The 11,326-nt window shown below is 37.2% G+C and overlaps 2 protein-coding genes across 4 annotated transcripts in view; both read right to left on the bottom strand.

Annotated features, from left to right (window-relative positions):
- Nucleotides 1-1,581: 1,581 nt before the first annotated feature.
- Nucleotides 1,582-6,950, bottom strand: LOC107727238 (sperm-associated antigen 6; the record flags this gene model as incomplete). The annotated part of the gene is made up of 10 exons (XM_016537042.1): nt 1,582-2,246; nt 2,379-2,524; nt 2,623-2,739; nt 2,874-3,065; nt 3,705-3,857; nt 4,186-4,359; nt 4,427-4,632; nt 4,718-4,901; nt 6,141-6,307; nt 6,929-6,950. Coding segments are annotated over 10 exons (1,425 nt in total), but the record flags the coding sequence as incomplete, so codon positions are not given.
- A 1,398-nt stretch (nt 6,951-8,348) lies between these two features.
- The window catches only part of bmi1a (bmi1 polycomb ring finger oncogene 1a), a 7,785-nt gene continuing 4,807 nt past the window's right edge, over nt 8,349-11,326 (bottom strand). Inside the window, exons 3-10 of one of the 3 annotated variants that reach the window (XM_016537034.1) lie at nt 11,223-11,319; nt 10,917-10,972; nt 10,781-10,831; nt 10,535-10,640; nt 10,304-10,346; nt 10,066-10,164; nt 9,762-9,842; nt 8,349-9,552 (exon numbers count right to left, since the gene is read on the bottom strand). In XM_016537034.1, the coding sequence (XP_016392520.1) occupies nt 9,232-9,552; nt 9,762-9,842; nt 10,066-10,164; nt 10,304-10,346; nt 10,535-10,640; nt 10,781-10,831; nt 10,917-10,972; nt 11,223-11,319 (854 nt within the window). In that variant the 3' untranslated portion in view covers nt 8,349-9,231. Of the gene's footprint in view, nt 9,553-9,761; nt 9,843-10,065; nt 10,165-10,303; nt 10,347-10,534; nt 10,641-10,780; nt 10,832-10,916; nt 11,000-11,222; nt 11,320-11,326 lie in introns of all 3 variants that reach the window. The other 2 variants (XM_016537032.1, XM_016537033.1) reach the window with 2 other exon arrangements.

Raw genomic sequence — 11,326 nt, 5'->3', positions numbered from 1 at the left:
TCAAACATCAGCTCTGGGGGATTCGTATCCATGTTCCGCTGTGATGAATGAGAGCTGAAGTGGACCATTGATGACCATTGAATAAAACCAGCTTTTCCTTGTGCTATAGGCTATAACACACTAAATAAGATGTAGTTTTGTGCTGTTTGAGTGCTAACTCGGGCGGAGAGGACCGCGTTAATACAAAAAGATAAGTTAATTAAAAAAAATAAATAAAACATGGTAGAAAGCAATGTTTTCAACTATTAAAAATCACCCAAATATATTATAAAATGACAGCTGTCGTTGAACAAAAAAGAACTGAGCGCGTTCTTTAGATTTTAAGAAAACAAAATTATCTATAAGAAAGCAGAGACTTTATGGAGCATTGGTTGCATGTTTCATAACTAGGCTACATTAAGCTTTGTTAGATATTCGTTTGACAGTTAAGTTTAATATTAACTTTATTAAAGGGGTGTGAATGTTCGTTGCGTTTCAAGAGGCCCAAAAAGGCCTACAAGATTTAAAAGCAGATTAACTTTGAATGATTTGCTATTAAATAGCCTACCGTTTAAACAATAAAGGGAAAAAATCGGAGGACATTCATATCATGTCTGTCTCAAATAGCGTAGAAGAGGCAGGAGGAAAACTTCTGTTGTCAGTTTTCATTGAATCTACGCATAGCAGCTTGCAGTCTGGTGCACACGAAGGTTTGTGGCTATAGCCTTCTCATTTAAAAGCCTCAAGCGTATATGGCTTAATTATTTCAAGGTTTCGTCCGTTTCTTGGGCATGGCAGTGGTTGAAAACGCGATGCCACAACTGCTATTTGTTTGTTCCGACTTTGCGGTAAAGGAGGCAAGTCAGAGAGGACACTTGAAGAAAATAACTATGACAAACCATCTCCTACAATAGAGAATATTAAAATGATTTCAATTATATTTAATTTGACAAAATCATTTCCTGCAAACGGCTTCTGAATCAATACAAATTCAAATAGGCCCGAAGTAATCTGGCACTCTGATTTGGTAATCAAGGTTGTGAATTGGACAAAGCTGTGGGATGGAGACAATGCACAACCAAACAACGTCAATTGAAAAAGTAATCTGATTGACACCAGAAGATGAAACAATAAACAAAGAATGGGCTGCCATATGTTTAACAGCTGCTCTTTAATGTGTAGCCTACATTATGCACAAATAAGACAGCAGGGGGCGATAATAAGTGAATGTGTAATTGCCAATGAAAATCAAACGTTCTGGGCTCGTTTCTCGGTAACGATCATATTTGTGTTCCCTACGTTCCCTTTCGAACGTTAGTTCCTGTTCTGCGGGCATTTATTATAAATATTTTAACACGAACGCGGAAGTTGACTACTCGCTTTTTAAGAGTTGTTGTTTGTTCATGACGTGTTAAATGCCAATCGCTAGTTATTAGGGCCTTTAGCACTATAATATTTACCGAGTCATTTATATAGATCAGTGGTCTTTAGGCTTTTTATTTTCTTAAATATTCAAAATTGTATAGGCATAATTATAATTGTGCGAGTCCTTTGTTAAGAACCTTCACACACTCGCTGCTTCGTTCATCTGATGTCCATTTGCAATCTTTTATTTTCGCATTTTCATGGGGTCAAATTCTAAACAAGCTTCAGCGCCAGTGGAGACATGGAGGCAACGTTCACCCATGTAGTGAACCCTGTGATGTGTATGTGACAAGGGTATTAAGTCCCTTGGTTCGAGGTGCTTCGTGTTGCGAGGTTCATGTTGCCAGTAGCCCACTGCAGTGAGAAACTGAGCGGTCTGCTCTTTGCTCCGTGAAGCGATAACGATGACAGCAATGCTGCACGACCTTGTGGTGAGTTGTTGGGAATGAAGGGTGGATTGTAGAAGAGGATGAAAATATGCTATGGGAAGATGTCTTGACGAATTGACGAAGCAACACATCGGCAATATGGCCGGTTCTCATGAACGGTATGATATTTATACTACTTCGCTGATATGTTTTATCCTTTTTTTTTCCGGCCTGCTACTAAACATGAAACAAGATAAGAAATCAAAGCTAAATCAAAATGCTAGCATACATACATTTTAATAGTTTTTTTTTTTTTTACATAAGATGTTACAGATGTGATCAACAGTATGGTAATTTTTCCCTTTTCACAGCTTTTAAAAAGGCATCCATAAGTGTTTCAGTGAAGAAAATCACACTGGCTGATAGTTGTCAATCCTTTCCAGCAAGGTCTCAGAGTAACCAGGAGAATAATACCTGTAAAAGAAGGGCCAATCAGTGGAACAGCAAAAACTATACAGCACACTAACGTTTAGCATTATAAATGCACTTTGGTTTAAAAAGGTGTTGATATTGTACTGGTTATTATTCATATAAATGTGTAAGAACCTGACAATCTCTTCAGGGTAGCAGTTGTTGATTGCATTGATATATTCCTGAATTGCAGAACCAGGTTCTGCTTTGATCTCCTGTACTTTCTTCAGACCGCCACTGGTAACAAACAAGCGACGTGCCTTACTGTCATGAGGAAGAACCTGTAAGATTGGGAGGAAATAGAAAAGCTATATGAACTATTCTTATTGGGATTAACAAATGCTGATCTCATAAAATGTGTTGATGAAGTTCCCGCTACCTTACTGAACTGGCAGATGACATGTTTAAGAATGTTGCTGGGAGCTTCATAGAGAAGAGGCTCCAGTGCTGGTAGATAAGTGCACTTTTGAAGGATACTCTTCAGTGCCTTCTTGGCCTTTTTTAGCATATAAACAAAGCAAAGAAGAGACAACAATTACTAAAAATCTAATCTAAATGTCAGTGGTAAAAAATCATTTACACCAAAATGAAAAACGGTACCTCTATCAGTCACTTTAAGAATGGGCTCACCTTGACCTGCAGGTCTTCAGAACTTTCAGTGTCCAAATAGAGATTTAGGAGTTTAGGGAACACATTGGCCACAGCAACAGCTTTTGCATGCTCGGGTGTGTGTCGGCCGATCTGGCCAAATGCCCAAGCTGTTGCTGCTTTGATGTGATCTTCTTGCTCTTCCTCCAGACAGATAGCCAACTGTGGCACTCCCTACAGAAGTGGAGAATCAATTATGATCATAATCAGTATTATGAGAGAAATTCAGTACTGTTCAAAAGTTTGGGGTTGGTAAGATTTTTAAAATATTTTTGAAAGAAGTCTCTTATGCTCACCAAGATACAGTAATCAAAATAGAGTAAGAGCAGTAATATTCTGGAATATTATTACAATTTAAAATAACTGTTGTCTTTTTTATATTTATAAAAATGTAATGTATTCCAGTGATGGCAAGTCTGAATTTTCAGCAGTCATTATTCCAGAATTCAGTATCACTTGATCCTTCACAAGTCATTCTAAAAAGCTGATTTGGTGCTCAAGAAGCATTTTTTTTTTACAATTATTATCACTGTTGAATATGTGTGTACTGCTCAGTATGCATGTGAAAACCATGATACTTTTTTCAGGATTGTTTGATCAGTAGAAAGCTCAAAAGAACAGCATTTGTTTGAAATTTAATTTTTTTTGTAACAATGTAAAACTCTCTCACTTTTGATAAATTGAATGCATCCTTGCTGAATAAAAGGATTAATTTCTGTCAAAAAATAAATTATACTGACCCCAAAATTTTGTGTTATGTGTAGTTAAATTCAAATTTGACATGCAAGCTTATGAAAGGATGTGATAACAGACTTTAGATACAATCACAGCCATGGCTAAGTTCTCAGAGTGTGTAGCCACATAGCCCAGCATCATGATCCCCGGCAGGCGTACATTCCCTTTGGAGTCCCCGAGGTAGTCAATCACAGCTGCTACGCCCCCCACATTCACTATTATCTGGGACAGCTGAGTAGGAAACACACAATGCAAACAAGCAAACACATAAGCCAGTGTGACATAATGATAAACAATTAGTGAGGCAGACCAGAAAAGCAAAACAGTTTTGGGCAGGTGAAAAAAATGGGTGATGCAATGCGGTTTCCAATTGTCTGTTTCCTGTGTTGCACTGGTGATAAATAACAGACCCACATTCTCCATGGTTTACAGACTAGCTGCCTCACACCATGTTATTTAAACAGGGGGTGTCAAAGAGCTGACAAAGTGGAGATTCCAAACTTACCCAAGCATCTTGAAATCATTTAGTGGCTATGTTATGTATGTGGTAGGTAGGTACCTCGGGGTTGTGTTTTGTGATTTCCCGAATAAGAGTGGCAACATTCTTCCGAACATATTCATCCGGGTCCTTTAGGCAAACCAGTGCAGCGGGGAATATCTCGGCCTCCACCACCATCTCGGCTACGTCTACGGAGTGCTTGGCGATTTGGCTGAGAGCTGAAAAAACCTGCCTCTGTAAAGAGGAGGAAAAAATGTTAAGCCTACATGTAACTGATTACAAAATCTGTAGCCTGTGTCACCTTCAATTTGGCATCTGGGTTTAGGATCATCTGTGCTAGGTGGGCGATTGCCCCAGTGTCCACCACGGTTTGAGCCAGCTCTGGGGAGTGTTTGGCTATGTCACTCAGAGCGGAAGCTGCAACCCTCTTCAGGGCGATTTCAGGTTCCTGGATGCATAGCACGAGCAGAGGCACAACTCCAGCATCAACCACTGCCTGAGACAGCTCTGCACAGCAGGAGAAGAGATGAACAAAAGGAACATTGACGAATTGTGAGAAAGAATAAAAAACGACCTTTTTATGCAAACTTACGTGCATTATGTCTGGCAATGTAGCTTATTGCCCATGCAGCAGCCTCTTTGACCCCAGGGTCAAACTCCTCCAGGGAGATGACAAGAGCATCCAGTGCTCCACAGTCCACCACGGCCTGGGCCAGTTCAGGGGAGTGCTTAGCAACAGCCCGAAGCACGAATGCTGCAGCTTTCTTATAGAAACGCTGTGTCTTTCATATCCCAGTAATCCAGAGGGAAAAGGACAAAGCAATTGACCAGTAAATACACTAAAATGTTCATAAATCACCTGCAAATCTGCCTTTAATGAACAGTAAGTGATCTATCACATTCTATATTATTCAGTTACATAAAAGGACCTTCTGTGGAAAGTGTTTTATACTTCTGATGAGGCCTCTCTGACAGCGTAATAGCATTCTAACAATGAGTTTTAGAGCAAAGCCTTTGGACCGCCACTTTATAGTGTTTTGTTTTCTCTGCTGAAGTAGACCAATATCACACCATGTCCATTCATTTAGGCCAGAGGAGAACTGGACCCCAACAGAGCCTGGTTTCTCCCAAGGGTGTTTGGTTTTTCCTTCAATTTCTGTCACCTGAGGTAGTTTGGGTTCTGTCTTGGCACTGTTGCCTTTGGCTTGTTTAGCTGGGGTCTAAAAGACATCAATTTGCCAGCACTGACACTGTCAGGTGAGCATAAAAAAACTGAATTGAGCTGAATAATAAGACTATTGTCTACTGCTTAATAGATGAATCCAGTTTGTTCATAATTCATTAATTTTGCAACATTGACACTGACACTGTTATTGAACTGAATTGAACCAAAATTGAACTGACTTAAGCCGAATAACCACACTACTGTCTTCTTATCACCGAATTGAACTTGTTTCATAATAAATTAACTTAACAGATATTGAACTGAACTAAATAAGCACAGAACTGAATGCAGTTGCATAATGACACTTATAGCTGCTTTATAGCAGAATTTGGATTTGCCTGATTTGCATCATTAATTCTGTTATTTTCCTGTTTAATACTGTCAAGTCAAGTAAATAAATTAACTTGACTTGACTTATTCTGAACTATTCTTCTCCTGGCAAAAGAGACATGGTCTGAGATCTGGAGATGTTGTACTACCATGATCTTTAAATTTTCATAATGAAACAATATTTAAATGTTCAGTACCTGGCAACAGTCCTAAGTCCTGTTACTGTTTAAAGTCATTGAAGTTAAATAGTGCAAACAAACCGTTTTTGCTTTGTTAAAAAACATTTAAAGAATAACAGTGCAAAAAATATGTAAATTATATAAGCATGGATTGCTTGACTGACAGTGTTAATGGAAATTTTTGCATTGTGCAAAATCAAATGTAGGCATTAAAGTTCGACACCTCAACGCAAACCTATTCATTCAAATTAGAGCTGAGAGGCACAGCTAAAGAAACTCACGTTTTGCTCAGCCAGGGAGTACACAAGCTGAGGAAGAATGTCTCCCTTTACTACAGCCTCAGCCAGGTCATCGTTATAGTTGGCAAGCCTTCCGAGAGCCAGAGCTGCTGTCTGCTGAATAGTTGGGACTGCATCCAAAAGGAGAGGCCTCAAAAGGGACATTACACCTAAGCCAAAAAGAGTGAGCACATTTGTGCAAGGGAGAAAACGAGTGGAAAGACACTCGAGAGCAGATGAGGGGAGGATATACTTTCAAAGATTCAAACCATGTAATAAAATATATCTAAACAAAATATTCTTCTGAGTTCCAAAAGAGATCAGGGTAAGCATGAGTGTATGTATTCCTTATTTCTGTAATATTAATTTAAAAATGTAGCTTGGTAACTTATTTTGAAGACATTGTGTCCAGAAACATTCATTTTTACTGTGTTTGGGAGAAAATGAAAGATATTGTTTTAGATCCTTGTACAAAGAAACACTTGCTATGGCCTCTTTTTTACCCCCATCAGTCCTGAGTGTTGAAAGGTTTGAAATAAACGCTTCTTCTCTAACATTGTAGGTAAGGACAAACAAACAAATAAATAAATAAAATAAAATGAAATTTGAATTTACTTGAGTCATGTGAAGGTTGGAATTTGGCGAATTTGTAAAAAAAAAATTACAATTATATTTAAATTATTAAATTATAAATTATATAAGTATTATATAATAAGTATATACAAGCAAATGCCATACCACAATTCATGCAGAAACCTCCCTTAAACAAAATATTAATTTTAAACACTCACCAGCATTTTGAAGTGTTTCAGTATTTTCCAAATAGGATTATAAAAAAAAAAAAAAAGATTTTGCATTCCACCATCATAGTATGTCACAGTAAAAAAAAAAAAAAACCTTTTTAAAACATTATTTAAAAAAAAAAGAAAAAGAAAAAGAAAAAAAACATTTCAAACAAATCGGGCTTTTAAACACAGCTCAAAGCTGAAAACTGTATTCATTAACTTCAATGTCACTTTTAACAAAGTCATGCTCTCATAATGAGCAAGGCTTTTCAACAAATGTTTAAATGCTGTTGAATGTAATTAAGAACATGTAGGCCTACATTTATTCGTACGGTTCAGCATCAGCCAAGCAATTTTCTCAAAATGTTTATTCATTTTTAAAAAGAGATGAATTTGAATGTCACAAATTGAATGTAAAACATGTCCACTAGCCTTTGCTCATTTCCACCTCTAAATTCACTACTAAGTAACATCACTGGTGGTAGGGATTTTCTTATGTCTTGTTTATTCTATAATAACTTAAGCAATTTATAGTGTTATAGGTCCAAATTAGTTTTAGAAGATACTAACGCGTTGCAAGTCTGAGTGGGCAAAAAAAGAGAGAGAGAGAGATTACAGCCTTGAAAGATATTCAGTCAGACTATGGAAGTCCCAGCACCGATTAAATGTGCTGAGAAACTGCCTTATTCTACAAGATTTCTGAAGACTTTGAAGACCATGTCGACGTACCAGATTATTACTGAAACTGTCAACTAACATATAAGAGATGAACTGCATACCCCGTTAAAATAAATAGCTTTCATTACCTCAGTGTAAGTAGCCTATTCAGTTAAGCACTCCTCGACTGGAGAGATTCACTGACAAATTCTCCGTTACTTTGCACAAAAAGGTCTGACTGGGTACTTACAGGCTACTTATAAGCTTGTCATCTATCTGAGCTACAGTTGGTGAAGTCAGCACCTGCCTCACAATACCTTCTTCGCAACAGATCCTTTTCTTCAAAAGGATTTGATCGTAAATTAATCAGATTAACTTCTTCACGTTTATTACCAGTTTACCGCACAAGCATTTCATATATTGCCATCCGCGCTTAAGGATGTAGGCTGTCTTTATGCGTCAAAAAAAAAAAAAAAAATTCCCCGGCTGTTCTCTACTGGACCACACTTTATTATTATTTCTTTAAGTTTAATGTCTACTGAGAGATGAGCTAATACTGGAAAGGATAAAGGGTCCTCTTGAATACTAAAACATCAAGTTTGTTCACCATAATACTTATTTTACATACAAGTCTGAATAAATATATTCGGATATTGTGCAAATTCATGAAGATTTTCAGCTGTATGTAGATTTCTCTCTCTTTGTATGATTCGAAGCAGCATTAAAACGCAAGAAAACGATTGAAAGTGTAAAATGTTTTATTTAGATGTTTTATACTGTGCAACAGTCACAATACAATAGCTGTCAATAGTCTACAATCGACCAATAAGACAATGAACACTGAAGACATCAAAATATTGTCCAGAACAAGAAGTTTGGGGTATAATAGTGGCTGTTTGTCTTCTGACAAATTCGTGTATGTAATCGCTTGAATGCAGTCTGAAAGATATAGGCTGTGCGCGTGCTATACAGGACTGGAGCGTGACCTCGAGACCAAACTGACGGACCCGAACCGGCACAGTGGAGCAAATCGTACAATAACTGCAAAGATTAAACTTGAATTTCCAAGGACTTTGAATAATGAAAATTATTACGCCGACTACAACTTAACGTTGCATTTCTTCATCCCTTTTAACGCGCAGTCCTAATATAGTATTTTGTCCTTTATTTTTTAACTATATATATATGCCTTTCTTTGATACATTATTAAAGGCCAGAATATACCAGGAATGTTTAGTAACTACTCCAGAAAAGGCAAACTAATATCAAAAGTAAATGCTTTTAATCATGCTTTTAAAGAACATTAAAATACACATGTAAAATACAAGCAACAGATAACGCAGTTTGTTTAGGGAAACTGTAGACCGAAAGTAAAAATATATAAAAAGGTAGGTATAATTCAGTCATTTCTGCATTTTGAAATTGCCACAACCGTCGCTCTGCGCTCCACTTTGCAATCAAATGGGCCTGACGTTCTCACGCAAACTTAGAAATTCCAGCAATGTGAATGAAGTGCGTCATTTCCGCTACATTAAAGTTACATGTATAATATATTGATAATAATGACAAAAAGAAATGGATCTACATGACACTACGTTGGCATGGAAATAGCTGGAATATATCTGGCGTTGGCTTCATCGTGTAGTCCCTCATCATCCCGATGATGTGGAAGATCCGTTCAGCGCCGTCTTTCGCACTTTGCTGCCATAGGTGAACTGTCGATTTGGGCTCGTCATCGTCGTGCCATTAATAGGATTGGAAATATGGGTGAAATGAGGTTGTGAAGGCTGAACCAGTGTGCTTGGACTCGGTAGTGGTGAGGAGGTGGATGGAACTCCAGCGGGACTGCTGGCCTTATCGCTGGCTGAATCACTTTCAGAGCGGTTTGTATTGTTCACGCCATCTTGTGGATGGGTTATCTTCATTTTTTTACAGCTGGGCCGCACGCGGTATTTCAGAGGCAGTGGTCCATTCTTTCGGAAAGTGCGAAAATAACAGAAGGCACCTTATTATTGAACGGTGAATACTGAGCAACTAAAATTCTCAATCCACAAATTAACTAATTATCGAAAGATAAATAAATTACCTGCTTGAATATTTCACTTACTTCGAGATTTTAGACCAAGTGTGTAAAGTAACAGTCAGCAGTCAGATTTGACAGAAAAAAAACGTCAGAACTTACTCTTCTCCAAGTGTAGATGTAGGCAATGTCCATTAATGTGTAGTAATCCTTCAAAGGCTCATCCTCATACATAACTTCAATCTATTAGAACAAAGAACGATAATATTAAAAAAACAAGCACCAGTCAATCAATATCACACCATAATGGATGATGCAAGATCAGCAAATAAATAAATAACAATACCCCCTCTTTCTATAAAATTATGTAATGAAACACTGAACTACTAAACTTCCACTGTAACAAACAGATTTCAAAAAAGGCCAGAAGCTAAAACTTCATCTGCAATAACACAGATCACATTACCTGAAAAGTAGGCGGTATATCCATTTTGCTTCTCAGAAATTTCCTCAAATGCATCACAGTCATTGCAGCAGGGCACTGTAAGTATCTTTTATTATTAACCTGTGTGGTTAAAAATAAAATAAATAACACACAAATATATTATTCAGATACACTTTACTGTTGGTGTAATCTGTATCACCATCATTACAGAGAAAAAAAAAAAAAAGACTTTCAGCATCAGCAAGCACTTCTTAATTACCTCTTCTTTTTGCCTCTCATCTGTGCTGCCTTGCTGTTGGGCCCTGAACAATAAATAGTACAATTGTTGTAAATTAAATACTAAATTATAACTTCTCATGTTTCAAATAAAATATCTTTACACTAGAGAATGGCCACTTCAGATTTTTGTACACATTTTTAAAACTCTTGCAAAAGCACAGACAGATACACTAACAGCAAAAATCACTTATACAGACATATGTAAACATACCTTTGATCAAAAAACTCAATTGACAGACTGATAATTTCATCATCTGTGATGATTCGCTTGTCTTCATCAGCAACTTCTCCTCGATCCTCATTTGATCCATTTGCAGCTTTGGAAAAAAAAAATATGAATCATAGCTTAAATTTCAACAAATTTCAACAATTAGACTGAACAGTTACACAACACAGTCTGTGCAAACGGTTATCCTAACAAAACCTATTTATTTACTTGGGTACATTAAATACTTACCATCAACAGATGGGTGTTCAGCATAAAAATCTCTCCTACGCTTCATTTCATCTGCACAGAAAAAGAAACTTCCAGATCAAAGCATGTGTAAATAATTACAAACAATAAAAATGATCTTTCACAGTGACTGACTTACTTTTAAAAAGACCAGGAACCAACTTGTATACAATGTCCTGTAGAGTTTTGTCAGACCTGTGGGGGGAGGGGTGTTGGTCAAACCTTTTTTGGGGGGGGGGGCTAGGCACTTCAAACAATGCTGCTGCAACCAACTCAAATTCATGTTATTTCCTAATTCTCATATTAAAAGGCATGATCAGAAAACACAATATACAGCATTTGAGATAGAAACAAACAAGATGTCTTGATTATTAGATGATTATTACTATGAATAACTATTTGCAGCAAGTGGAAAGATGTAACAGACAGTGATTTTAAAGGTTACCGAATATTGAGAAGTGGCTTTGTTTTGTGGACCTGTACATCACATATGGGACAGTATTTACTGGTTTCCAGGTACCGGACAATGCACATTTTACAAACTGAGGA

The sequence above is a fragment of the Sinocyclocheilus rhinocerous genome, unplaced genomic scaffold (assembly GCF_001515625.1).
Source record: "Sinocyclocheilus rhinocerous isolate Xijiao unplaced genomic scaffold, SAMN03320098_v1.1 scaffold65, whole genome shotgun sequence".
NCBI classification, from domain to species: domain Eukaryota; kingdom Metazoa; phylum Chordata; class Actinopteri; order Cypriniformes; family Cyprinidae; genus Sinocyclocheilus; species Sinocyclocheilus rhinocerous.
This window is presented reverse-complemented; position numbering and strand designations above follow the sequence as displayed.